Raw genomic sequence first — 24,800 nt, forward strand, 5'->3', positions numbered from 1 at the left:
TATTGTAACCACGTTAGTTGTAATAAAATTAACTTCGAAAATAAAATATCCAAAAATCACTAATTAAATTACCTATTATGTTAGATGTCATTAAACCGTGATCGTACGTAAAAAGAACGCCCAAATCCGACATCGTATAAGAAAGTTAGGAATTTTTCAAGTTCGGCTTAACGGTAGACGGCTAAAAAATCGAATCATAGATCGAGCGACTTTTGACCGGAATGACCTAAACAAGAATCGAAGGTCTCAATAATGGTATTTCAGCGGTAAAAAGTCTGGCAAAAACCGACGTCAAATAAAGAAGTTATGAATTTCTAAAGAAATTTTCTTATCGCGACCTTTTAAAAATAAATAATAAAAATAATTTCGGAATTTGCCGACGGGAGCTAAACAAAAGTTGTAGAGTATGGTCTCACCTTCGCGTGGATATAAAGAACGTCAAAAACGAAATTCGTATGAAGAAGATATGAATTTTTGAAGTTTATTAAATAATTAATATATAAATTTAATTAAAAACCCTTGGTATTATCCGAAGGGGAGTCACCAGACAGGGCCGAGTTACGCCCAACGTACGCAAGGCCTTGGCCTCGGATCGTCCACGTCGCGCCTGTGCAAGGCTATGCCCCGTCCCATCCGAGCTCCGAGGCAGTCGAGGACTCGGTCACGCATGACGCACGCGTACGCCCTGCGTACACGCGTACGCCCAGCGTACGAGGTCAGTTCCCAGCCCCTATAAAAGGGATGTGAGGGTTCCGGGAAAATCACACCATTTCTCTTACGTTCTTGCCTCGTTTTCCGTGCCCGTGCTACGCCGAAGCACCGATCACTTTGCTCAAGTCCCGAAGGTCGTTTGTGCTCCCGAGATTCCCGAGAATCCCGAGGAAACCCACTTTCTCGAGCCGAAATTCTGTCCGGTTTTCATCCCGCAACCTCCAATCTTTCAAGTGAGTTCATACCCCTATAATTCACACTTTTAAATGTTTTATGAGTAGTTTTACATGCTTTTAAGGGGGGGGGGGGGAATACAAGTATAACACTCAATTATTATCGTGTGTTATATAAACTTTAACTATACACGTTTTATCAAAGGAATATATGTGATTTAAAACTATTATAGAGAAACCTTCATATGCAAATTATACCATGACAACATTTTAACTTTTGAAATGAGAAATGATTTATGTATTTATATAAATCAGATACTGTGCTTATACTACATTTTTGTGTATCGGTTTTGGCACTACAAAAACTACACTTTTCATAACAAGTGAACATTTTCACTAAGGATTTATTTTACAAACGAAACACACTTTTAGGAAACTATAATAGGTATAGTTTTACGAGAATACTACGAACTTTTACATACATGGAAATACTATTTCAAGGAGCTACTTTCATATACAATAACGAACGAACATTTTCACACGTAAATCTATTTTATACTAAGTTTTGTGAGACATTAACTTCATGTACGTTCGAGTACACATTTCAAGTCGTGTATTATATACCAGAATCCCTTGGAGGGGGAGCATGGTGTTTGTGTATAGATCTATACGGGCTTGACAACCCGCGCCCTGACTGTTAGCTACAGTCCACCATTTGGGGTGACAAACGTCAGAACATTCCAACGCCTGAAGAACGTTGTGTATAGGCATTTCTAGTCAATAGCATGGTTATAAAACTCACATAGAGTATTAAAAACACAATGATTTACGGGGTTTTTCAGACGTATTGGAAATTTTATACGTACACACTTTTACTAGAAACAAACATTGGTCTTGAAAGAAGGCTACCTTTATACTAGTAGAAAATATAGGATTTTCTAGGAACAAACAAACAAGAACAAAAACATTTCATTTTATACAAACTTTGTCATTAAATACTTATGAAACTCACCAGCTTGAATGCTAATCTACTCTTTCAAAACTACTTGTATGTCCCAGGGATTCAGTAATTACAGGTAAAAAACAAGTTTTGGAGAAGGGAAGCTGCAGCGCCAGTTTAATTTCATATTTTGACATCATATTGTAATTGGTTTTGAACATGTACTCTTTTAAACAATGTAAACTTTCAATTATATATGATGGTTGTATTGCTTTCTTTACTATGTATTCATTTGTTACGTTACCACATGAAGTCATCCGCCCCCGAACGTTTCCGCCGTTCCGGTTTGGGGGTGTGACAATATGCATAAGTTTTGTAACGCCCCGATACTCACGTATGGAATTAAATGAAATCTTATTTGGTTGAAAGATCTACTCGACGAGTTGGTTGCCCTACTCATCGAGTAGCAGCGAGGTGGGATCGCGCATTTAGTGGTCTACTCGCTGAGTCCATAAAGGGACTCGACGAGTAGGAGTTGGTAGATGAAACCCTAAATTTCTGGGTATTTCACCCTATTTAAAGGATCATTGGCCTTCCCCAACCTCCCCTTCACTACTTCTTGTAGCTCTAAAGCCCTAATCGTGTGTGTGTACTCATTTTGTGAATTCTTAAGCTTGGAGGAGGATTTTCTTGGAGAAAAGAGCTTGGAGATCAAGCATTCAGAAGCAAGGAGCTTGAAGGACCTGAAATCTATTGTATTTAGCATCTTATGGAAGGTATAAATCGTTACCCTAACCTCATTCATTCTAAATCCCCTCTTTGGTCAAATTCTAGGGTTTTCATAGTATGATTGGGAGCTATTCTTCTTTGCAATCTCAGATCTGAAGTTGTAACTTCAGAACTGAGCTCCTTTGGGCTTTTTAGTACATAAAGTTTCCAGCTTGTGCAAGAATGAGACTCTCCCAAGGTGTAAAGCTCCATTGGAGGCATAGATTGGTCATTTAGGGCCTTTAGAACCTTGCATGTGCATAAAGTTTGCAACTTTACGTGATAATCATGCCTTAGAAGCCTGGATCTGTAAACCGGAGCCATGCCATGGCTTAAAAATCGTCTGCATGGAAGAAGGTCTGCGAGGACTCGGCGAGTTGAATGAACAACTCGTCGAGCCCGATGAAGATGGCCATGAAATCGAAGATTTGGATGAACAACTTGGCGAGTCCGTTGAAGCTTGCCTTGAACTTCGCGAGTCGTTAGGAGACTCGGCGAGTCGGCTTGGGTTTCTCCCAATTCTTGGACACGTATGAACTCGGCGAGTTAACGGAGAACTCGACGAGCCAATCAAGGATTTCACGACTTCTCAAGTTCAGGAAGGAGTCGACGAGTAGGTGAACTGCACTCGACGAGTCGAGTCAACATGGATTGTTGACTTTGACTGTGGACTTTGATTCTGACCATGAGTTGACCAGTTGACTTCTGAGGGTATTCTAGTAATTTGGATATTTATAAAAGAGGATTTTATGGTATCTATATGTAGTAAAGTTCGTGTTGGTGATCCTAGAGTTGAGCTTTCTAGTTCATACGACAGCTGCGAGGTGAGTTGTCCTCACTATACTAAGGGATCTAAGGCACCAAGGCTGGCCCATTGGATATGTTATCCTAGTAGTGTTAAATGTTGAGTATGAGTTAGTGTTGCGTGCTAGTGGTTATGCCAGTTAGGTAGACCTGTTGGACTACCTGTGATGTTATATGATTATCGCATGCTCAGTAGTTATGTTATATGTTATGTGGGTTGGGTTGAGGTTGTATTGCTCCACGCGGTAGCCAACAAACCCTAGAGTATTCCAGATATGAGTTGAGGGCCCGATAGGCATTCCAGACTCATACTGAGGAATCGGGGGCATTCCAGATACGAGCTGAGGGCCCGATAAGTATTGCGGACTCGTACTAAGGGCTCGATGGCATTTCAGATACGAGCTGAGGGCCCGGTAGGCATTCCGGACTCGTACTAAGGGCCCAGGGTAGTCCAACTTGTAAAGTTGTGGACCATTACATGCTGTTTCAGATTGTTATGATATGTTATTGTTAATATGGTTATGTGGATTGTATGTGTATTGGTATTTTGGGGGTAACTCACTAAGCTATTCGGGCTTACAGTTTCAGTTTATTGTTTCAGGTGCATCAGGGGATGTTATCCTAGTAGTGTTAAATGTTGAGTATGAGTTAGTGTTGCATGTTAGTGGTTATCCTAATTAGGTATAGCTGTAGGACTACCTGCGATGTTATATGATTATCGCATGCTCAGTAGTTATGTTATATGTTATGTGGGTTGGGATTAGATTGTACTACTCTACGTGGTAGCCAACAAACCCTAGAGTATTCCAGATATGAGCTGAGGGCCCGGTAGGCATTCCAGACTCATACTGAGGACTCGGGAGCATTCCAGATATGAACTGAGGGCCCGATAAGCATTCCAGACTCGTACCGAGGGCTCGATGGCATTTCAGATACGAGCTGAGGGCCCGGTAGGCATTCCAGACTCGTACTGAGGGCCCATGGGTTGTCCAACTTGTAAAACTTTGGACCATTGCATGATGTTTCAAATTGTTATGATATGTTATTGTTAATATGGTTATGTGGACTGTATGTGTATCAGTATTTTGGGGGTAACTCACTAAGCTTTTCAAGCTTACAATTTCAGTTTATGGTTTCAGGTGCATCAAGGGGTCGCGGCAAGGCGAAGGCGTGATCGTACAGCTCCTCCTATTATGTTTATGTTTCTGGGAAAACTCTGATAATTAGTAATTTTGAAAACAAAGTTGTAATGTTTTGATGAACCTGACATGTTGTTAAAAGTTTAAATTGGTTTGAAATTTTGGAATGTTACAAGTTGGTATCAAAGCCTTGGTTTGAGTGAATTGGAGGAACATTCATGTGAATCCAGTCTCAAATTAAGGAAAGATTTTCAATATGGTTTTAAATGATTTTCAAAATAAGTAAAGGAGGATGCAGGGTGTACGATCAACCGGAGCTCGCGGACAGACCCCAAAATACCATCCGGTATTTGATTATATGATATGTTAGAACAACATGCTAGTACTAGGCTAGGGATATTTAGGAATTGCATGATAAAATTGTCTGACTTCATGATGCCTGCTAGCCTAGGGGTTTGCTTACATGAAATTAACATCATTACTGTAGTTACTTGTGTGTGTATCACGGTCATACGTAATTAAGATCTTATAGTCTGAGAATGTGTGATTTGGCCTTATGTTCTGTTCTTATCTGATTGGGAGCTTAGGGTAGGATTGGATATTCGAAAGTCTATAGGGTCCAACATTATGTATGGCTAGAATGCACTAATGCTGCAGGGTTAGTGGAAGTTTCATGGGTAGATAGGTTGTTTGGTATGAGTTCGCCAACTTCGAGGCATTTAGCCTTCCTTTGGGAGTGAGGCTTGAGTGCTCGCTATGATTATGTGTATTGTTAGGGAGTTGTGATGATACTTGGGACAAATATGGGTAGGTGTGGAAGGTAGTATGGGCCCGTACTACTAAAAGCACAAGACCCATACGCATAGCAAGGAAGTCACAACCCCTAGGGTTTTGTCGGGAGTTGGTTCCCAATTATTTGTATGAATTATCTGATACCATGTGTTATGTTTCAGAATGGTGATGACTAGGCAATTTGTGACTGGATCCGGTTCGGGATCAGGATCAGGATAGGGAGATGGTGGACAGGGGGCACCGACAGCACCCGAGACTATCAGCCAGATGAGGCCAGATGAGATGGATGACAGGATCCGAGAGATCCTACACGATGAGGTTGCTGCGTTGTTCCGGGCTGAATTGCCAGAAATGTTCTGGTCTATTAAGACCGCTATGGTGGAGTATTTTGATGATTGTTATGCAGCCCTCACTGAGGCGGTTGCTGTAGCAGCTTCAACAACTGTATTCGCGACAGGGTTGGGAGCCGATCGAGCTTTTCAGTATCGGGACTTTGATAACACGAAGCCCACCTACTTTTGATGGGACACAGGATCCAATCAAGTCTATGAGATGGATTTCAGATGTGGAGGGGTGTTTCTTCACCTGCTCGTGTCCTTCTAACTAGAAGGTTAGGTGTGCTCTGAACCGACTTAGGTCCGGGGCCACGGACTGGTGGAGACTTGCGACTGGGTCGTACACTGATGATCAGAGAGCTGCTGTTACTTGGGAGTAGTTCAGGGACATGTTCCATGCCTGTTACATTTCATGGGTTGAGCGGGAACGTTTGGCACAGGAGTTTCTGAGTTTGAGACAGGATGGGGAGTCGGTGACGGAGATCACCCAGATGTTCACTGAGATGGCGATGTTTTGCTTGGAGTTTGCTTTAGAGCAGCCTCAGATGACCCGTTATCTGAGCATGCTTAAGACAGATATCCGTCAGTTTGTGTCTACTCACCGATGTGATACTCTTCTAGAGTTACAGGAGGCCGCTAGACGGCGTGAGTTGGAGATTGAGCAACAATTGAGAGAACAGCGGCAGGCCCCGTCACAGTCTCAGCCAGCGTTGAAGCGGTCTAAGACCGCTAATACTAGGACCGGTGGTCAGTAGAGCCACACTTGTGGGAAGTGTGGAAAGGGTCATTCTGGTGTGTGTCGAGTTGGTAGTGGGTGCCACAGGTGTGGAAAGGATGGGCATTACACGAAGGATTATCACTAGGCCACCTCAGTTCAGGGTATGAGGTTATGTTATCACTGCGATCAGGTTGACCACATGAAGGCCAACTGTCCACTACTTTCCGCCAAGCTGGCACAGGCTCCTGCACTAGCTATGTTGAGGATTACCGATGGGAGGCAGGGTAGAGTAGAGCCTCCGAAGGCTCAGGGATGCACATTTCAGCTTACAGCCGAGGAGGCCAAGGCAGCACCGGATGTGGTTGATGGTATGTTTCTATCCTTGATCTCATTTAATATATCTGTTGTATGCTTATTTGTTGTACCTGTGATTAGGTACGTTTCTAGTGAACTCCTTGCCTGCTTTGGTTTTGTTCGACTCGGGGGCGAGTCCGTCTTTTGTATCTTAGAATTTCAGTAGGGAGTTTAGTGTGCTAGTGGGAGAGCTAGAGTGTTCTTTGCGAGTCTCTATCGCCAATGAACACGGAGTTTCTGCTTCTTCGATCTATCGAGGGTGCAAGCTGGAGATCTTCGAAGTGCCTTTTCCGATTGATCTAATACTGATTCCCATAGGGGAAGTGTGTGTAATCGTAGGGATGGATTGGCTTAGCCATTTTGGTGCCATGATAGATTGCGAGGGTCAGTGAGTTATAGTTCGAAACTCAAGTGGAGGAGAACTAATTGTTTATGGCGAGGGCACCAGAGTAGGATCAGGGTTTTGTTCAGTGCGAGGGCTCGGCAATACATTTAGCATGGGTGTGTGGGATTTTTAGTGTATGTGGTGGATACGCGGGTTAGGGATCAGACTCCAGTTTCACAGGTTCCGGTGGTTAGGGAGTTTGTCGATGTGTTCCCTGAGGAGTTACCCGGAGTGCCTCCAAAGAGGCAGGTTGAGTTCAGGATTGACTTAGTGCCAGGTGCGGCCCCTATCGCCAAGGCGCCGTACCGATTGACACCACCAGAGATGCAGGAGTTGTCATCACAGCTGCAGGAGCTGCTGGGAAAGCAGTTCATTCGTCTGAGCAGTTCTCCATGGGGAGCGACGATACTCTTCATCAGGAAGAAGGACGGTTCGCACAGGATGTGCATTGATTATCAGGAATTAAACAAGTTAAGGGTGAAGAACCGTTATCCACTCCTGATGATAGATGATCTTTTCGATCAATTGCAGGGTGCGTCATGGTTTTCCAAGATAGACTTAAGGTTTGGATATCATCAGGTCAGGGTCAAAGAGGAGGACGTGGAGAAGACCGCATTTCAAACTCATTATGGTCATTACAAGTTCGTGGTGATGCCGTTTGGGCTCACCAATGCACCAACAGTATTCATGGACCTGATGAATCGGGTTTGCAAACTAATGCTGGATCGCTCGGTCATCGTGTTCATAGATGATATCTTGGTGTATTCTAAGACTCGAGAGCAGCACGAGGAGCATTTTCGAGAGTTATTGGGAGTTTTGAGGCGAGAACGAATTTATGCAAATTTCTCAAAATGCAAGTTTTGGTTACGAGAGGTCCTGTTCCTGGGACACCTCGTTAACCAGGATGGGATTTTGGTCGACCCGGCCAAAATCGAGGCAGTCATGCAATGGGAGGTTCCGAAATCTCCCTCAGACATCAGGATCTTTTTAGGATTGGCAGGGTACTACCGGAGATTCATCCAGGATTTCTCCAAGATTGTGGTACCCCTCACTCATCTGATGAGGAAGGGGGTGGATTTCCGGTGGGGCCCTGAGTAGCAAAGGGCGGTTGAGAGCCTCCGGCAGCGACTGTGCGAGGCCCCAGTCTTGACGCTCCCAGAGGGAGTTGAGGATTTCGTAGTGTTCTGTGATGCATCCATCATAGGTTTGGGGGTGTTCCTCATGCAGAGAGGGCGAGTGATAGCTTATGTGTTGCGATAGTTGAAGTCGCATGAGACGAGATACCCTACACATGACTTGGAGCTAGGGGCGGTGGTGTTCGCCCTCAAGATATGGAGGCATTACCTTTATGGGGTCCGGTGTACCATATACACAGATCACAAGAGCTTGAGGCATATCATGGACCAGTCAAACCTGAACATGAGGCAGCGTAGGTGGTTGGATGTAGTCAAGGACTACGATTGTGAAATCCTTTACCACCCTGGTAAAGCGAATGTGGTTGCAGATGCTTTGATCCGCAAATCAGCTGGGTCTTCCACCCCAGCGATATGTATGAGGATAGAGGTGGATTCTCCGCTGGTGAGTTTGATCAGAGATGCTTAGGTGGAGGGCATGCAACCACAGAACTGGAAATTAGAGAGGATCAGGGGTGAGAACGCCCAGTTTGTGCAGGATAGCCGGGGCTTGTTGACCCGATGCGGTCAGGTATGGGTTCCGATGTCTGGTGGAGTCAGACAGACAGTCATGGAGGAGGCTTATAAGTCTCACTTCTCTATTCACCCTGGGGGCACCAAAATATACCAGGATTTGAGTTTGAGCTACTGGTGGCCGTGAATGAAGTGAGAAATTGCTTGGTATGTCGAGAGGTGCTTGACTTGTAGGATGGTTAAGGCCGAGCATCAAAGGCCGCATGGCACGTTGCATCCCCTGGAGATTCCCATGTGGAAATGGGAATAGATCACGATGGACTTTATTACCAGGCTGCCGAGGACGACAAAAGGGTTTGATGCCATTTGGGTCATCATGGATCGATTGACTAAGAGTGCGCATTTCTTGGCTATACGGGAGAGTTCATCGGCTGAGAAGTTGGCCGATGTGTACGTCCGCGAGATCGTTGCTCGCCATGGGGTTCCGATCTCCATTGTCTCCGACTGGGATGTTAGATTTACCTCCTATTTCTGGCAGAATTTCCACGAGGAACTGGGCAAGAGGTTGCACTTTTAGCACATCATTTCATCCCCAAACAGACGGTCAAAGCGAGCGGACCATTCAGACCCTCGAGGACATGTTGAGGGTGTGTGTCATTGATTTCGGTGGGAGCTGGGATTCCCACATACTGCTTGCAAAGTTCTCCTACAACAACAGCTATCATGCTAGCATTGGCACCTCGTCTTTCGAGATGTTGTATGGATGGAAATGTCGCACACCAGTTTGTTGGGGTAAGGTCGGACACAGGGTAATGGGATGGATGGAATAGTCCTGCAGACTACCAAGATTATTCATCAGATTAGGCAGCGATTGCAGACTGCTTAGAGTTGGCAGAAGAGTTACGCCGACAGACGTCGATCTGAGTTAGAGTTTCAGGTGGGGGATATGGTTCTCCTGAAGGTCTCACCCTGGAAGGGTGTGATTCGCTTCAGGAAGAGGGGTAAATTGGATCCCCATTACATTGGGCTGTTCAGGATCATTGCCAGGGTTAGCAAGATGGCTTACAGATTAGAACTGCCGGAAGAGCTTAGTCGGATCCACAACACTTTCCACGTGTTGCAGCTGCGAAAGTGCATCATGGATCAGGAGGCGGTAGTATCACTGGATGATGTTCAGGTCGATGAGCCCCTGAATTACATGGAGAGGCCTGTGGCCATTCTAGAGAAGAAGAAGAAGATTTTGCGGAACAAAGAAATACCTTTGGTGAAGGTGCAGTGGGAGCATCGGAGGGGGTTCGAATGGACACGGGAGTCGGAGGTGGAGATGCGCGAGCATTACTCACAGTTATTCGCTACAGCAGACTTCGAGGACGGAGTCTAGTTCAAGTGGGGGAGAATTGTAACACCCCGATTCTCAGGTATGGAATTAAATGAAATCTTATTTGGTTGAAAGATCTACTCGACGAGTTGGTTGCCCTACTCGTCAATTAGCTGCGAGGTGGGATCGTGCATTTAGTGGTCTACTCGCCGAGTCCATAAAGGGACTCGACGAGTAGGAGCTGGCAGATGAAACCCTAAATTTCGGGGTATTTCACCCTATTTAAAGGATCATTGGCCTTCCCCAGCCTCCCCTTCACTGCTTCTTGTCCCTCTAAATCCCTAATCGTGTGTGTGTACTCATTTTATGCATTCTTAAGCCTGGAGGAGGATTTTCTTGGAGAAAAGAGCTTAGAGATCAAGCATTCATAAGCAAGGAGCTTGAAGGACCTGAAATCTATTGTATTTAGCATCTTCTGGAAGGTATAAATTGTTACCCTAACCTCATTAATTTTAGATCCCCTCTTTGGTCAAATTCTAGGGTTTTCATAGTATAATTGGGAGCTATTCTTCTTTGCAATCTCAGATCTGAAGTTGTAACTTCAGAACTGAGCTCCTTTGGGCTTCTTAGTACATAAAGTTTCCAACTTGTGAAAGAATGAGACTCTCCCAAGGTGTAAAGCTCCATTAGAGGCATAGATTTGTCATTTAGGGCCTTTAGAACCTTGCATGTGCGTAAAGTTTGCAACTTTACGTGATAATCATGCCTTAGAAGCTTGGATCTGTAATCTGGAGCCATGCCATGGCTTAAAAAACATCTGCATGGAAGAAGGTCTGCGAGGACTCGGCGAGTTGAATGAACAACTCGTCGAGCCCGATGAAGATGGCCATGAAATCGATGAGTTGGATGAACAACTCGGTGAGTCCGTTGAAGTTTGCCTTGAACTCAATGAGTTGTTAGAAGACTTGGCGAGTCGGCTGGGGTTTCTCCCAATTCTTGTACACGTATGACCTCGGCGAGTTAACAGAGAACTCGACGAGCCAATCAAGGATTTCACGACTTCTCAAGTTCAGGAAGGAGTCGACGAGTAGGTGAACTGCACTCGACGAGTCGAGTCAACATGGACTGTTGACTTTGACTGTGGACTTTGATTCTGACCATGAGTTGACCAGTTGACTTCTGAGGGTATTCTGGTAATTTGGATATTTATAAAAGAGGATTTTATGGTATCTATAGGTAGTGAAGTTCGTGTTGGTGATCCGGGAGTTGAGCTTTCTAGTTCATACGACAGCTGCGAGGTGAGTTGTCCTCACTATACTAAGGGATCTAAGGCACCAAGGCTGGCCCATTGGATATGTTATCCTAGTAGTGTGAAATGTTGAGTATGAGTTAGTGTTGCGTGCTAGTGGTTATGCCATTTAGGTAGACCTGTTGGACTACCTGTGATGTTATATGATTATCGCATGCTCAGTAGTTATGTTATATGTTATGTGGGTTGGGTTGAGGTTGTATTGCTCCACGCGGTAGCCAACAAACCCTAGAGTATTCCAGATATGAGTTGAGGGCCCGGTAGGCATTCCAGACTCATACTGAGGAATCGGGAGCATTCCAGATACGAGCTGAGGGTCCCGATAAGTATTGCAGACTCGTACTGAGGGCTCGATGGCATTTTAGATACGAGCTGAGGGCCCGGTAGGCATTCCAGACTCGTACTAAGGGCACAGGGGTAGTCCAACTTGTAAAGCTGTGGACCATTACATGTTGTTTCAGATTGTTATGATATGTTATTGTTAATATGGTTGTGGATTGTATGTGTATCGGTATTTTGGGGGTAACTCACTAAGCTATTCGGGCTTACAGTTTCAGTTTATTGTTTCAGGTGCATCAGGGGATCGCGGCAAGGCGAAGGCGTGATCGTACAGTTCCTCCTATTTTGTTTATGTTTCTGAGAAAACTTTGATAATTAATAATTTTGAAAACAAAGTTGTAATGTTTTGATGAACTTGACATGTTTTTAAAAGTTTAAATTGGTTTGAAATTTTGGAATGTTACAAGTTTCCCCATAATTTAGAAGCTCATATTCTTTATCGGAACTATGAAGACTATGATAGCTTTCTTGACTTGGACAAAATGAGTCTGTCTCATTTTCATCATCAGATTCATCAATAACTTTATCTTGACAACGTAACGGTTGAGGGTCATACCTTCATTTTTCGGTTGTCGCATAAATTGTTACTTCTTTCTCCTTATTATACATGTTTAGCATCACCATGAACCTCTTATCATTATCAAGTTCAATAAAACATTGCTCTTTTGCATATTTGTCAACAAATACTATTGACAAAACAATATCGCTTTGTGATGGATATTGTTTTTTCACCTCTTCAACTAGATGATTTAAGTCGTATTAAAATGTATCTATATAGAGACATTTTGTAGATCCAAAGTAATACACTTGCCTACATGAGTTCCTAGCTAATCGAAAGAAGCCTCCATATTTCAATTTAAACTTGAATTATGATATTACTTGTTTGATGACCGCAAAAAAAAAAGTTAATAAAATTGAAAGGAAACATAAAGTATCATTCATTGTTGATGAAAACTTACTCAATTATGGGCGAGTGAGCACTTATGCCCCATGCATCAACCTCATTATCCATCAAAGAGGATGATAATAAACTATCTATTGCAAACCAAACATAATTGAATGCAGAGCCAACAATTAATCGAATTAATCGAATGCAAAAAGTTAATCAAAAACCAAAATTAATTGAATTAAGAACAAGATTAACCTGTTGTGATGAAATAACGTGATTTATTACTATGTTTGTAGCAACGATATTTGAATAAATGAAGACAAAAGTTCTCACGGCTTGAAGAAGAAAACATCGTGATGAAAGCCTTGAAGATTTCACGTTTTTGAGGTTTTGTTTTGACCTGTTTGAGGTTTTGACATATTTAATTAGGTTTAATGCTAATTAAGTCTATTTAGTTCTACTACTAATATTTTTGAAAGGGTAATTTAGTACAATCACCTTTTATTTTGATTTTTAAATATATTTTTTGGTATTAAATTGATTAATACCTCATTAAATTTTAAGATTTGATATAAATGTGATTTTAATAGGTTAAGAAGGATATATGTGTAATTATGAACTTTGAAAGGATATAGACATAATTCTTAATGTTTGCGAGGACATATGTGAAATTTTCCCTATAAATTAACAGATGAGGGATATTAGTAATTTGGATAGGAAAAAAAAGATGTGTTTATTGCTTATTCCACAATAAGCTAATTTGAGTGTTTGGATAAAATTCAGCTCATTAAGCTAAATAAGCTAATTTTAGGGCTTGTTTGATATCTTGTTGATTGGGTCCGGGTCAGCACTTTTGGCTAATTCGGTTCGGTCAGCATGTTTGATAATTGGTAATTTTGTCTGACCGGGTCCAAAACCACCGACCCACCTTCTGACTCGGTCCCATAAAAAAAAGAAGCTGACTCGGTCATTTTGCTTGATTGCCCTCATTTGCCCTTCTCCCAAAACATGATTGTTCATCACACCTTTCTTCTTCGTCGCCAATTGATGAACGATACAACTACATCACTTCTTCCTCAAATTCCAGCCACTTCTTCTAATGCTACAACAACGATTTCTTCTGCCTCTAACCCTCTCGCCGACCACCAGCTTCGCTGCAGGAGGCAACCCCGTTGCTGGTACTTCACCATCGTTGTGGTACGCTTTTGTACCGATCGCCTGTGGAACACGACCCATATCGAAAAAGAACCGATTGCAAAATTGAATAGACCATACCTCAATTCGTGATTCTGATAGACAGGAACGAGTATTTGGAACATGGATTGTGGGTTTGGGAATGCTGATTGTGGGTACATGATCGACGACTGGTAAAATTGAATTTTTTATTTTTTTATCTTTTATGTAATTGATTGTGTATACCTCCTTCATATAAGGCAGTGATTAACTTGTTTGACTAGTTCGATATGGTTGACGGTGGGTTAAGAAAAGAATGAAATTTTAGATGGTTAAAGAAGTTGCAGTCGAAATAGTTGAAGGATGGATAAAATAGATTACAATATCTTATTTTTGTGTGAGGTTAAGAGATGAGAATGAAGTTTGAATTATCTGGAATTAAGAAAAAGAAGAGTTGATTACTGGGCATATGAAGGTTTTATTTGGCTCCTAAGATTGAAGAAGATGATGAAGAGAATAAAGCTTTAATCAACAATGTGAGAACTAAAATACTAAATGCTTTGGTAGTTGTTTGCTAGTTGAAGCTATATTGTGTAGAATGTACTCATGAGAACTTAGCCAAGTTTTTCTTGCTGGTACTTATTATTATTATTATTATTATTATTATTATTATTTTTGTAATTTCAAGCTAATTTTGTATTCGTTTGTTGGTGATTGAAGCATTTTAAATGAATTTGATCAAAGTGTTGATTTTTACTTAACTTGGTGTAATAATCACATGATTCTAAGTGTCATTGATAACAATTTTTATTTGGATTTTCACGGTTTGTATTTTTTTATAACTATTATATCCGGCATAAAAGACAACATAAGGGTAATATAGTCATTTTTTATCGTTCACCACAGTCGGTCACAGATATAATCAAACAACATGATTTCAGTCAGATGTGGACTCAATCAGAAATGTTGATCCAGTCAGCACTAACTCAGTTAGCAACTATCAAACGACCCCTTAATAAGCATCCCTCCTCATGCTTATTACTTATTCCCACCACAAATAAATTATAACTAATAAGCTAAAAAGTTAATCCAAACATTCTCTTAATATTAATTCTTTTAGCTTAACCCATGCTCCTTGACGATAAGATATGCTATAGGTCAGCAGGAAAGCACAAACAGAGACGACTATAGAAATTACCTGATAATTTCAGAAACATATTTGGTATTCTTAATGTTCTATCCCACAATTCTACACCAAAAGAAACCAATTGTACTCTTGCAGATGTTTAAGGTGATGTTTGCCTCCGGAGCCTAGCGAAACTCAGCTCTAGTCTTAGAAGAAACGAGTTAATGACGACATTCAAGAACCCAAAATAGGCATGTCTCCATGAATGTTTGAGAATCAACGACCCACAAAAACCCCAAAACCCAAAGGCAACACCAGCCACAACGCTAACAATGAATCGCTTATCTAACTTATCATCATCGGATTCTTGTTCTGAAATATCTTGGTTTGTACTTCTTGCCTCATCACCAGGGCATACGTTCAGCAGCGGAACCCCACAAAGATTAGAATTTCCAGCATATGACGACCCGTTGAAGCTCTGTAACTGCGTGCTCTTTGGGATTCTTCCGGACAAGTTGTTAAAGGACAAATCCAAGAACCCTAGATAGCTCAATTGTGCAAGGCTTGTAGGGATTCCTCCACCCAGGTTGTTTCTCGATAGATCAAGAAAATCCAACTGACCCAGACGACCGATGTCTTGAGGTATTGATCCGGATAACGAGTTTCTCGAAAGATTCAAGGCAATGAGACCCAAAAGACTCGTCATCTCACCTGGGATTTCGCCTGTTAGTCTATTGCTAGAAAGATCAAGGCTAACGACAAGACGCAACGTATTTTGATACTCTGATCGCCTTCCTTTCCATTGCAGTAACACTTTAAACACAACCCTTGCTCTGACAGCTAGTCTTGTTCGTACCAACCCCACTGCATTGTACTCAAAACTTGATCGCAAGGTACCTCTATCCCTCATACTCATCCCTGTAATATTATTGAGGCATTTGGGTATGTTCCCCGAGATATTGTTAACAGAGAGGTCCAAAATTTGAATCATCTCGAGCTTACATAAGCTTGTAGGAATGGCTCCATGAAACTGATTCGACTGTAAGCTAAGAACAAGCAGCAATGACAAGCTTTCCCCTAACCATTCCGGTATCTTCCCCGACAGTTGGTTTTCTCCAAGATCAAGAAGTAGCAACGAAGTGCAGTTTCTTAAGGATGCTGGCAGCTCCCCTGTCAAACTATTGCCTCGAATACTTATCATAGAAACAAACTCCAGGGCCCCCATGGATTCAGGCACTACCCCAATAAATCCATTGTCTTCAAGGTTGAGAATAGCCAGGTTATTAAGAGTGTTCCAGCAATTTGGAAGCTCTCCTGAGAGTTTGTTATTAGAAAGATCAAGACGGCTTAAAGTAGTCAGGTTACACAAGGAAGAAATCGATCCGGATAAGATGTTGTCATTGAGCTTTAGAGTAACGATGTCAAGAGGAAACAAAGGTAAGTTACCTGAGAAGTTATTTGAGCTCATATCGATTATAGGTTGGTTACCGGATATAAAATCCAAATCCGGAATCATCCCATGGATCTGGTTCGAGGAGAGATTTAAGTATCGAACGCCTGGAATTAACGATTCCCAAAACCAATTGGGGACGGAATCATTGATTCCGGTATTAGATATATCAAGCACGGAGAAGTTTGTTTGAGTTCTTAGCCATCTCGGGAAAGAACTCCCGAGTTTGCAGGATGACAACGAGATGGTTTCGAGTTGAAAAGTTGCAGACAAATTGGAACCGATTTCTATAGCCAGGGAGTTATTCGACAAATCAAGGTATCTCAAACGAGAAAGATTAGCTACATGCGTTTCAGATATCGTTCCTTGAAAGAAATTCGAAGATGCTCCCAAAGACTCGAGCATGGAGAGAGGATCTAACTTTTCAGCTAGAGTTCCATTTAATAGGTTTCTTTCAAAATACAACTCCCGCAATGAAGCTAAGGCAGAAAGATCAGGAAGCAATCCGTTGATACTATTATCCGCCAAATCAAGGATCGATAGATTCGAGATTTTTTCAAATTTTCGTGGGAAAGATCCGTTCAACTGATTTTGTCCAAGGTACAGTTCCTTGAGAGATGTGAATGTTGTAAAATCAGGCAAAGAACCGCTTAGTTGATTCCCATATAAATCAAGAACCTGTAACGACATCTGTGGCAAGTTGCTGAAAAAACTAGGAAGGTCTTGGTTGAGATTGTTCCCAGATAGGGAAAGTTCCCGTATCTTGCCCAAGTTTCTAAATGAAACTGGGATACCACCTTCGAGGTCATTGTTGGTCAAATCTAGGGTTTGAAGGTTTTTAAACGTACCAAATTCTTCAGGAATGATACCAAGGAGCTCGTTGTCTGAAAGATTGATGTCAGTAAGGCTGCTATATCTGTTTTTTTTTATCTCCTAGAACTCTTAGTTAGGGTTTCATGTTGTTGATCTTTGTTATGATAGAACAATATTGAGCGAAGAGTGTAGTGTAGGATCCGTGTAGTGAGGTTTATCTTGTAAGTTGAATATGTTTTTAATGAGAAGTTGATGTTAGTCTGACATTAAACCCTAAACAAAAAGACATCAAAATCCAAAATAAACAAACTAAGTTAAGCAGAAATTGGAATTTGAGTAGTATTAATGTATTATATTTCCCTCTGATAATGATTAGTAAGAACATTAACAATGTTCTTACTATGGTTGGTCCTTCAATGAATGTGGATCTTGTTCTCGGGTACCTTAGGTATCATCAAAGTTGGTCCTTCAATGAATGTGGATCTTGTTCTCGGGTACCTTAGGTATCATCAGAGGGACCCACAACATGAGCTATTCAATCATAAAGATCATGTGCTACCATGTTTTCAACAATGATGTCTCATGGTTTGCTCTATATAAGACTGATGAAAATGTTTTGAAACTCTCTTGTGTCACCAAGCCTCCAAATCGATGCTTCCGCTTCAATCTTTATTTTAAAAAATGGTCCCTTAAAAATGTTGATTTTCTTGATCTTGGTCCCTTAAAGATGAAATTAATTTTATAGGATTTTTAAAAAAACTTCCACGTGGCATCCACGTAGGATGGTTACCTCGTGAACATGATATAGTTTGACCTAATTGCTAAATGGTGGCAAAATTATAATTAAAAACTTAACTAACATGATTAGAACTTTAATAGAATTTTAGAACTTTCATGATAAAAAAAAGTTAAAACTCTATAAAGAAAATAACAAAATCAAAAGACAGGAATGAGTTGTAACATTGATAAAAGATCGAGGGCCGAAAGTCGCATACCATAGAAGAAAGAGCGAATAACGAAAAGAAAGGCGAGGAGAGCCACAAAACCCTAACAACAGCATCGTAGCCGCTATCTGCCTCCATACATATTTAATCGAAGGGAAACCTAAAAAACACTTCAAATCAAATCATGGCGATGGCGAAATACGATCTGACACCTCGAATTGCTCCGAATCTCGACAGGCATCTGGTGTTTCCGCTGTTGGAATTCACTCAAGAACGCGAGCTTTACCCAAACGATCAAATCCTTAAAGCTAATATCGAGCTTTTGAACAACAGTTGATTACGCCATGGATATCCACAAATCCCTTTACCATACCGAAGATGTTCCTCAAGGTAGTACACTCTCTATTTACATATGATTTTTGTTACTATTTTTTTTTTTTTTTTTTTTTTTTCCGTTTTTTCAATTATCCATGTGTGAATACTGAATACCCGTGTTTTTAAAACCCTCGGTCGAGACAAAGAGAAGTGTTACAGCTTGATTTTCAGATGCTTAATGTGCTTCGAACGATAAAATGGATATGGATATTGCTTTAAATCTGTACCAATTTTAGTAGGTTTTCAGTACTACTCATAAAGTTTAATGTGTGTGAAGACAATATCCTGTGAAAGTTTATAATGCGTATGTATAGATGTATATGTATATATGTAGTTGTTCTGAGGTTGTGAGTTTTTGTTATTAGATATGGTGAACAGGAGAGTAGAGGTAGTGGCAAGATTGAAGTCTCTGGAGGAGGCAGCGGCTCCACTTGTCACATTTTTGCAAAATCCAAGTGCAGTTCAGGAGTTGAGGGCTGAGAAGCAGTATAACCTTCAGATGCTCAATGATCATTCTCAGGTACATTGTTTTTACTTGATTTTCTCAGGTTTTTTTACTAAGTGGAAACTGTATTTGTGATCTTATAGTAGATGAATTTATGTTTTGGGCTTTCCCATTACAGCCTGTAAATGCGTTGTTTTTCCATTAGGGTTCATAGTACCCGTGTGATGGTGATGTTGCTGTTGTTATAGGTATACAGCTTGCGTTTAAATCTATCATAAAAAAAGCACCATGATCCGTTTTTAAGTTGATCGTATGCTACTTGATGTTGATCTCAATCTGTCTTGTTTTCTTGTCTTTCATTTTGTTACAAAATTTTTAAATGTTATGTTGATTAATTATTGAAGTGCTGGATCGATGATGCCTATGAAGAAACTGCGTTATCTATCTGTAAATTCCTTAATTGGATCTGATGATAGTTTAAACTTCCTGAGATCCGTTATTTATATAATATCTATCACGTATTTTATTTCCCTCTATGTAATGCTTAGTTGATTTTCCTCGGATCCATTTTGTGTTTTCATACGAGTTGTATTCACGATTCTTGTATATCTTGGTTTGATTAAATTGCTTTTATATCTAAAACGATATAGTTTTTAGATTTTTATGTGGGATTGGAATTAGCATCGATGATGATAATCAGACTTCGTCATCCTTGCACTTTGATTCATAATGAAGAAAACAACGGGGAAAGTATTTTTGAGATGCTTTTTCTTCTTCTACATTTACGTTGACAAATATTTATCAATTTGTTTTCTTGTTTATTAAAACCGATCTGTTTTTGGATGACTTTAGAGTTTGGAATTTAGAAAAAGATGTGCGGCCCATTCTGGCCCATTACAGCCTGCAAATGCGTTGTTTTTCCATTAGGGTTCATAGTCCCCATATGATGGTGATGTTGCTGCCGTTATAAGTATACAACTTGCGTTTGAAATCTATTATAAAAAAATCGTCAGGATCCGTTCTTAAGTCGATCGTATGCTACTTGATGTTGATCTCAATTTGTCCTGTTTTCTTTACTTGTATTTCATTTTGTTACAAATTTCTTAAATGTTATGTTGATTAAATATTCAAGTGTTGGATCGATGATGCTTACAAAGAAACTGCGTTATCTATCTGTAAATTCCTTAATTGGATCTGATGATAGTTTAAACTTCGTGAGATTCTTCATTTATATAATATCTATCATGCGTTTTATTTCCCTCTACGTAATGATTAGTTGATTTTCCTCGGATCCATTTTGTGTTTTCATACGAGTTGTATTCATGATTCTTGTATATCCTGGTTTGATTAAATTGCTTTTATATCTAAGTGATTTAGTTTTTAGATTTTTAATTGGGCTATGAATTATCTTTGATGATGATAATTAGACTTTGTCATCCTTGCACTTTGATTCATAATGAAGAAAACAACGGGGAAAGCATTTTTAAGATGCTTTTTCTTCTACATTTACGTTGCCATATATATATATATATATATATATATATATATATATATATATATATATATATATATATATATATATATCAATTTGTTTACTTGTTTATTAAAACCGATCTATTTTTGGATGACTTTAGAGTTTAGAATTTAGAAGAAGATGTGTAGCCCATTCTGACCCATTTAGCCTGTAAATGACTATAGTGCGTTGTTTTTCCATTACGGGAGAATTTCGTATATGCTATTTTTAAACATCAAAATATAATATCTACCCAGTTTAATTTTTAAATATCACATTTACCATTAATAAAATTTCTAAATATCATGTTACCCTTCATAAAATTTCTAAATATCGTATTTACTCTATAAAATTTCTAAATATCATATTTATCCTTCATAAAATTTTAAAATGTCGTATATGTTCTTTTTAAACATGAAAATATCATATATGTTATTCTTAAATATCAAAATATAGTATATGTATTTTTTAAATATCAAAATATTAATGGTAATATCTAAAATATTTTTCATCTACAACATAATAATAATCAACAATGATAAAAATTAAACAATCAAAATATACATTCCATAGAAAGGATTGAAGATGAATCTTTTTGATTATTAAAAAGCCGACATTCCAAAATTTAGAAGTTCATATTCTATTATCATAGACGTAAGGATAATAAAATTAAATTTCTTAATTATTATATTAAGTCTAAGGTATAAAAAATGATTATAAAATGTTAAAAACTTTATAAAAAACGATTTGGGTAAATATGATATTTTAAAGATTTATGAAAGGTAAATATGATATTGAGAAATTAAGCAGGGTAAATATGATATTTTGAAGTTTAAGAGGGGCATATATGAAATTCTCCTAATGAAAGACAAGTAAAGAAAACAGGACATATTGAGATCAACATATCAGGATGGTGATGTTGCTGCCGTTATAAGTATACAGCTTGCGTTTTAAATCTATCATAAAAAATATCAGGATTCGTTGTTAAGTCGATCTTGTGCTACTTGATGTTGATCTCAATATGTCCTGTTTTCTTTACTTGTCTTTCTATTTGTTACAATTTTTTTAAATATTATGTTGATTAATTATTAACTGTGTTATCTATTTGTATATTCCTTAATCAGATCTGATGATAGTTTAAACTTCCTGAGATCCTTCATTTATATAATATTTATCACATTTTATTTCCCTCTACGTAATGATTAGTTGATTTTCCTCGGATTTATTTTGTGTTTTTATACGAGCTGTATTCATGATTCTTTTAAACTTCCTGAGATCCTTCATTTATATAATATTTATCACATTTTATTTCCCTCTACGTAATGATTAGTTGATTTTCCTCGGATTTATTTTGTGTTTTTATACGAGCTGTATTCATGATTCTTTTATATCTTGGTTTGATTAAATGACTACCATTAACAAACGAGATTAAACAAAAATAAACGATATGTTATATATTTTTTTTGGATATGCATGTTAATTCCCTAAATTTCTCGGCCAGAAGACCGATTTTGTTTATGTTTTTAAAATAAAACCAGAGTAATCTTTCAAAAGATGGTGTGGAATTTGTTCCCAAAACAAAATATAATAAAAATTTATTAAAGCATTTAATAAAAAAATATATTTTCATTGTATAACAAAACCTCGGGATGTAATGTTCCGATAAAGATCAAAATCATAAACAGTACATTATAAGCCTTATAAGAGTTATTTACAACTATTGACATATAATCCAAAAATTCTTCATTATCATCCAACTATGTTCTGGGTCCACTACATGTAATACAGAAAGCTGAGTGAGTCAGACTTCGGAACCTGATGAGCATATAAGGTTTTCAACCCACAAATAATAAAATTTATTATTTTTCATCAACCAACAATAAATTTATTAATTTCATTAACCAACTATAACCCTGATTACTCGTTCCAGTTATCATAACTTTACGTCCATAAACATCTATGACAAGGGACCTAGTTTAAGGATTTTAATCGGGGTGACAACACTACTTTAGGGGATTCTTGATTAATTTATGTCAAATAAGACAACCATGTGGGGGATGGAGTATATCATTGAACACTAAGTTCACAAACACCTCTAGGTTGCGAACTTTCTAGCGTTCCACTGTACTGTCTAGAAAAATCTGTGGTCCTCTTCTATACTTTGCTAGATGACTGAAATAACAATAATATAGAGGCCTCTCATCATTTTAATACACGTTAACTATTTCATCTACCCATGTTATACCTAACATATATGTAGATAAAAATACATATACAGTTTAAATTATTTTAAAACATGTATAAAACATTCATTCAACATCCATCTCAAATAGACAAACAAAAAATATACACATAGCACATATTTTATAGAAAATATTTCATATCTATGTGTAAGATGAAAGTGACTACACACTCACTTGATTTAACGATAATCGGGCAGCACTTCGTTTCTTAAAACGATTGTTTACGATAAAACCAGGATGTTTTTTCAAAAACGAGCTTCACGTGGATAGAGTTTCGGTTTGAAAACTCTTTTTCTCGGGATTTTCAGGCTCTCCGAGACTTGCTTATGATGCTAGGATGATATAATAGGGTTAGGGATAAATTTTGCAATATTGAAGAAAGTTTAAGGTGGGAGAATGAAAGTTTGCAACCTAAAATCGGATGGCATCGGGTGCTATTTATAGTGGCTGATCCCAAGAGTTACGTTGGGAGTAACTGCGTACTCCCTCTTCAATCAGTACGTTAGTTACTCCCTCTTCAATCAGTACGTTGGGCGTACATCGAGTACGCTGGGCGTACTAAGGGATAACTCCGGATGCGTCCAAGCTACGAACACGTGGCTGTCAAGGAAAACCATTAGTTCCAAATTACATTTGTTAAAAATCATAGTAATATAATAGATATGGAATCTTCATAGCTACTGATTAATATGCAGTCATACCTTCTCCTTTCCATGATAACTGATGATACCTAAAAAACAATAACAAATGGGTAAGCACGAGTTTAGTGGGTTCTGTTATTTTAATTAGACGGGAGAGGATCAATATCTTATGATTTTATTACAATGATGTAAACAGAAAATTACATACTTGTGGAAATCGATTACTGATTTGATGAAGAAGGGGCCGCCATTAATGTTATGCTTCAATTGATCTGTTGAATGCCTTCAATTAGGATGGGTTTAATCGACTTATGGTGTTCTTGATATTTCCTGTGGTTGCGGTTTACAGAACACAAAGATGTGTTCTCGTGAGTAGAAACAAAAGGCAACAATCGATTCAATTTCTCTGATAACCTATATATATTTATGCACAGGGACCAACTTTGCCCATCATAAAGATTGGAGGACCTGTTTATAAAAGTGGGAAAAACAATAAGTTAAACAATTAGGTTAGTTAAGTACAGATTAATAAAACTTATATAATAATGATATAAATAATTTAGGCCAGATTATTATGACAATTCTTACATTCTCCCACTTGGCCGTATAATTATTTATATCAAATAAGTTGGCCATTTATCAATCCATTTATCAATCCATTTATCAATCCATTTAGGATATACATTTTGCAAAAATATTGAGGCAAAAAGATACAATCACACATACCTTAAAAGACATGAAATCCCCATCGATTATACCTCAACACTTTCACAAAATATATCTTAAGGTTTTATGGTTATCATATCTGCTCCATAAAAATTAACGGTAACATGAATTTGTAGAGCAAAATAAATAAATAAATCATGTGAAAGATGGAACTGTAAGCGCTTACATGTAGTAGTGCATAATATTATGTGGCATTAAGCGAGACTTCCTCTTAGGCTCTTTCTCGTTACATACTCAATAAAAGTCTTAGGCGATAGTCCTTTAGTAAGTGAATCTGCCAACATGTCACTCGTATTAATATACTCCACGGTTATGCAATTTTAATGCCTCGGTCCATAGGAATTCTGGAAGACTTGAGTTTGCAATCATGCTATGCACCATATCCATAAGGGTGCGATTGCGTCTTTCCGCAACTCCATTTTGTTGAGGGGTACCTGGCATGGTGAATTGATTTACTATGCCATGAGATTTACAAAAATCAGCAAACGGTCCGGGGCTTTGACCAACATCTGTGTGTCGACCATAATACTCTCCACCCCTATCCGATCTTACCACTTTTATTTTACAAGTAAGTTGATTTTCAACCTCAGCTTTAAAGGTTTTAAACATTTCAAGTGATTCGGATTTTTCATTAATTAAGTACAAGTAGGTATAACGTGAATGATCATCGATGAAAGTAATAAAAGATTTGTATCCTCCCAAACCGGAAGGGAAAGGGCCACAAATGTCCG

At 39.0% G+C, this 24,800-nt stretch overlaps 2 protein-coding genes and 4 non-coding genes across 6 annotated transcripts; 5 read left to right on the top strand and 1 right to left on the bottom strand.

The window, feature by feature from the left end:
- Positions 1-15,079: 15,079 nt before the first annotated feature.
- Positions 15,080-17,059, bottom strand: LOC145045293 (receptor-like protein EIX2). The gene has a single exon (XM_078993629.1). The coding sequence runs from the start codon at positions 17,057-17,059 to the stop codon at positions 15,080-15,082; it is 1,980 nt and encodes a 659-aa protein (XP_078849755.1).
- Positions 17,060-18,218: 1,159 nt separating this feature from the next.
- On the top strand, positions 18,219-20,200 carry LOC144998596 (eukaryotic translation initiation factor 3 subunit E-like). The gene is made up of 3 exons (XM_078958337.1): positions 18,219-18,516; positions 18,867-19,021; positions 19,799-20,200. Exons 1-3 carry the CDS (start codon positions 18,471-18,473, stop codon positions 19,871-19,873), a joined length of 276 nt encoding a protein of 91 aa, XP_078814463.1. The 5' UTR covers positions 18,219-18,470; the 3' UTR covers positions 19,874-20,200.
- On the top strand, positions 19,352-19,444 carry LOC144999320 (small nucleolar RNA snoR27). The gene has a single exon (XR_013660832.1). It is a non-coding gene; the product is annotated as a small nucleolar RNA snoR27 (small nucleolar RNA).
- LOC144999318 (small nucleolar RNA snoR26) lies at positions 19,624-19,713 on the top strand. Its single transcript, XR_013660830.1, has one exon. It is a non-coding gene; the product is annotated as a small nucleolar RNA snoR26 (small nucleolar RNA).
- Positions 20,080-20,172, top strand: LOC144999321 (small nucleolar RNA snoR27). The gene has a single exon (XR_013660833.1). It is a non-coding gene; the product is annotated as a small nucleolar RNA snoR27 (small nucleolar RNA).
- Positions 20,201-20,347: 147 nt separating the features above from the next.
- LOC144999319 (small nucleolar RNA snoR26) lies at positions 20,348-20,440 on the top strand. The gene has a single exon (XR_013660831.1). It is a non-coding gene; the product is annotated as a small nucleolar RNA snoR26 (small nucleolar RNA).
- The last annotated feature ends 4,360 nt before the right edge of the window (positions 20,441-24,800 follow it).

This window comes from Lactuca saligna, chromosome 5 (assembly GCF_052625555.1).
Source record: "Lactuca saligna cultivar CGN05327 chromosome 5, ASM5262555v1, whole genome shotgun sequence".
In the NCBI taxonomy this organism is placed as follows: domain Eukaryota; kingdom Viridiplantae; phylum Streptophyta; class Magnoliopsida; order Asterales; family Asteraceae; genus Lactuca; species Lactuca saligna.

What these genes read in the sequence shown, in the direction of transcription:
- LOC145045293 (XM_078993629.1), bottom strand. Translation starts at nt 17,059, where the DNA reads ATGTCGTTACAGGTTCTTGATTTATATGGGAATCAACTAAGCGGTTCT.
- LOC144998596 (XM_078958337.1), top strand. Translation starts at nt 18,471, where the DNA reads ATGGATATCCACAAATCCCTTTACCATACCGAAGATGTTCCTCAAG. An exon ending in TACCGAAGATGTTCCTCAAG is followed by an intron (nt 18,517 to 18,866) that starts GTAGTACACTCT and finishes TTTTGTTATTAG; the next exon opens with ATATGGTGAACAGGAGAGTA. An exon ending in TGCTCAATGATCATTCTCAG is followed by an intron (nt 19,022 to 19,798) that starts GTACATTGTTTT and finishes GGATGACTTTAG; the next exon opens with AGTTTGGAATTTAGAAAAAG.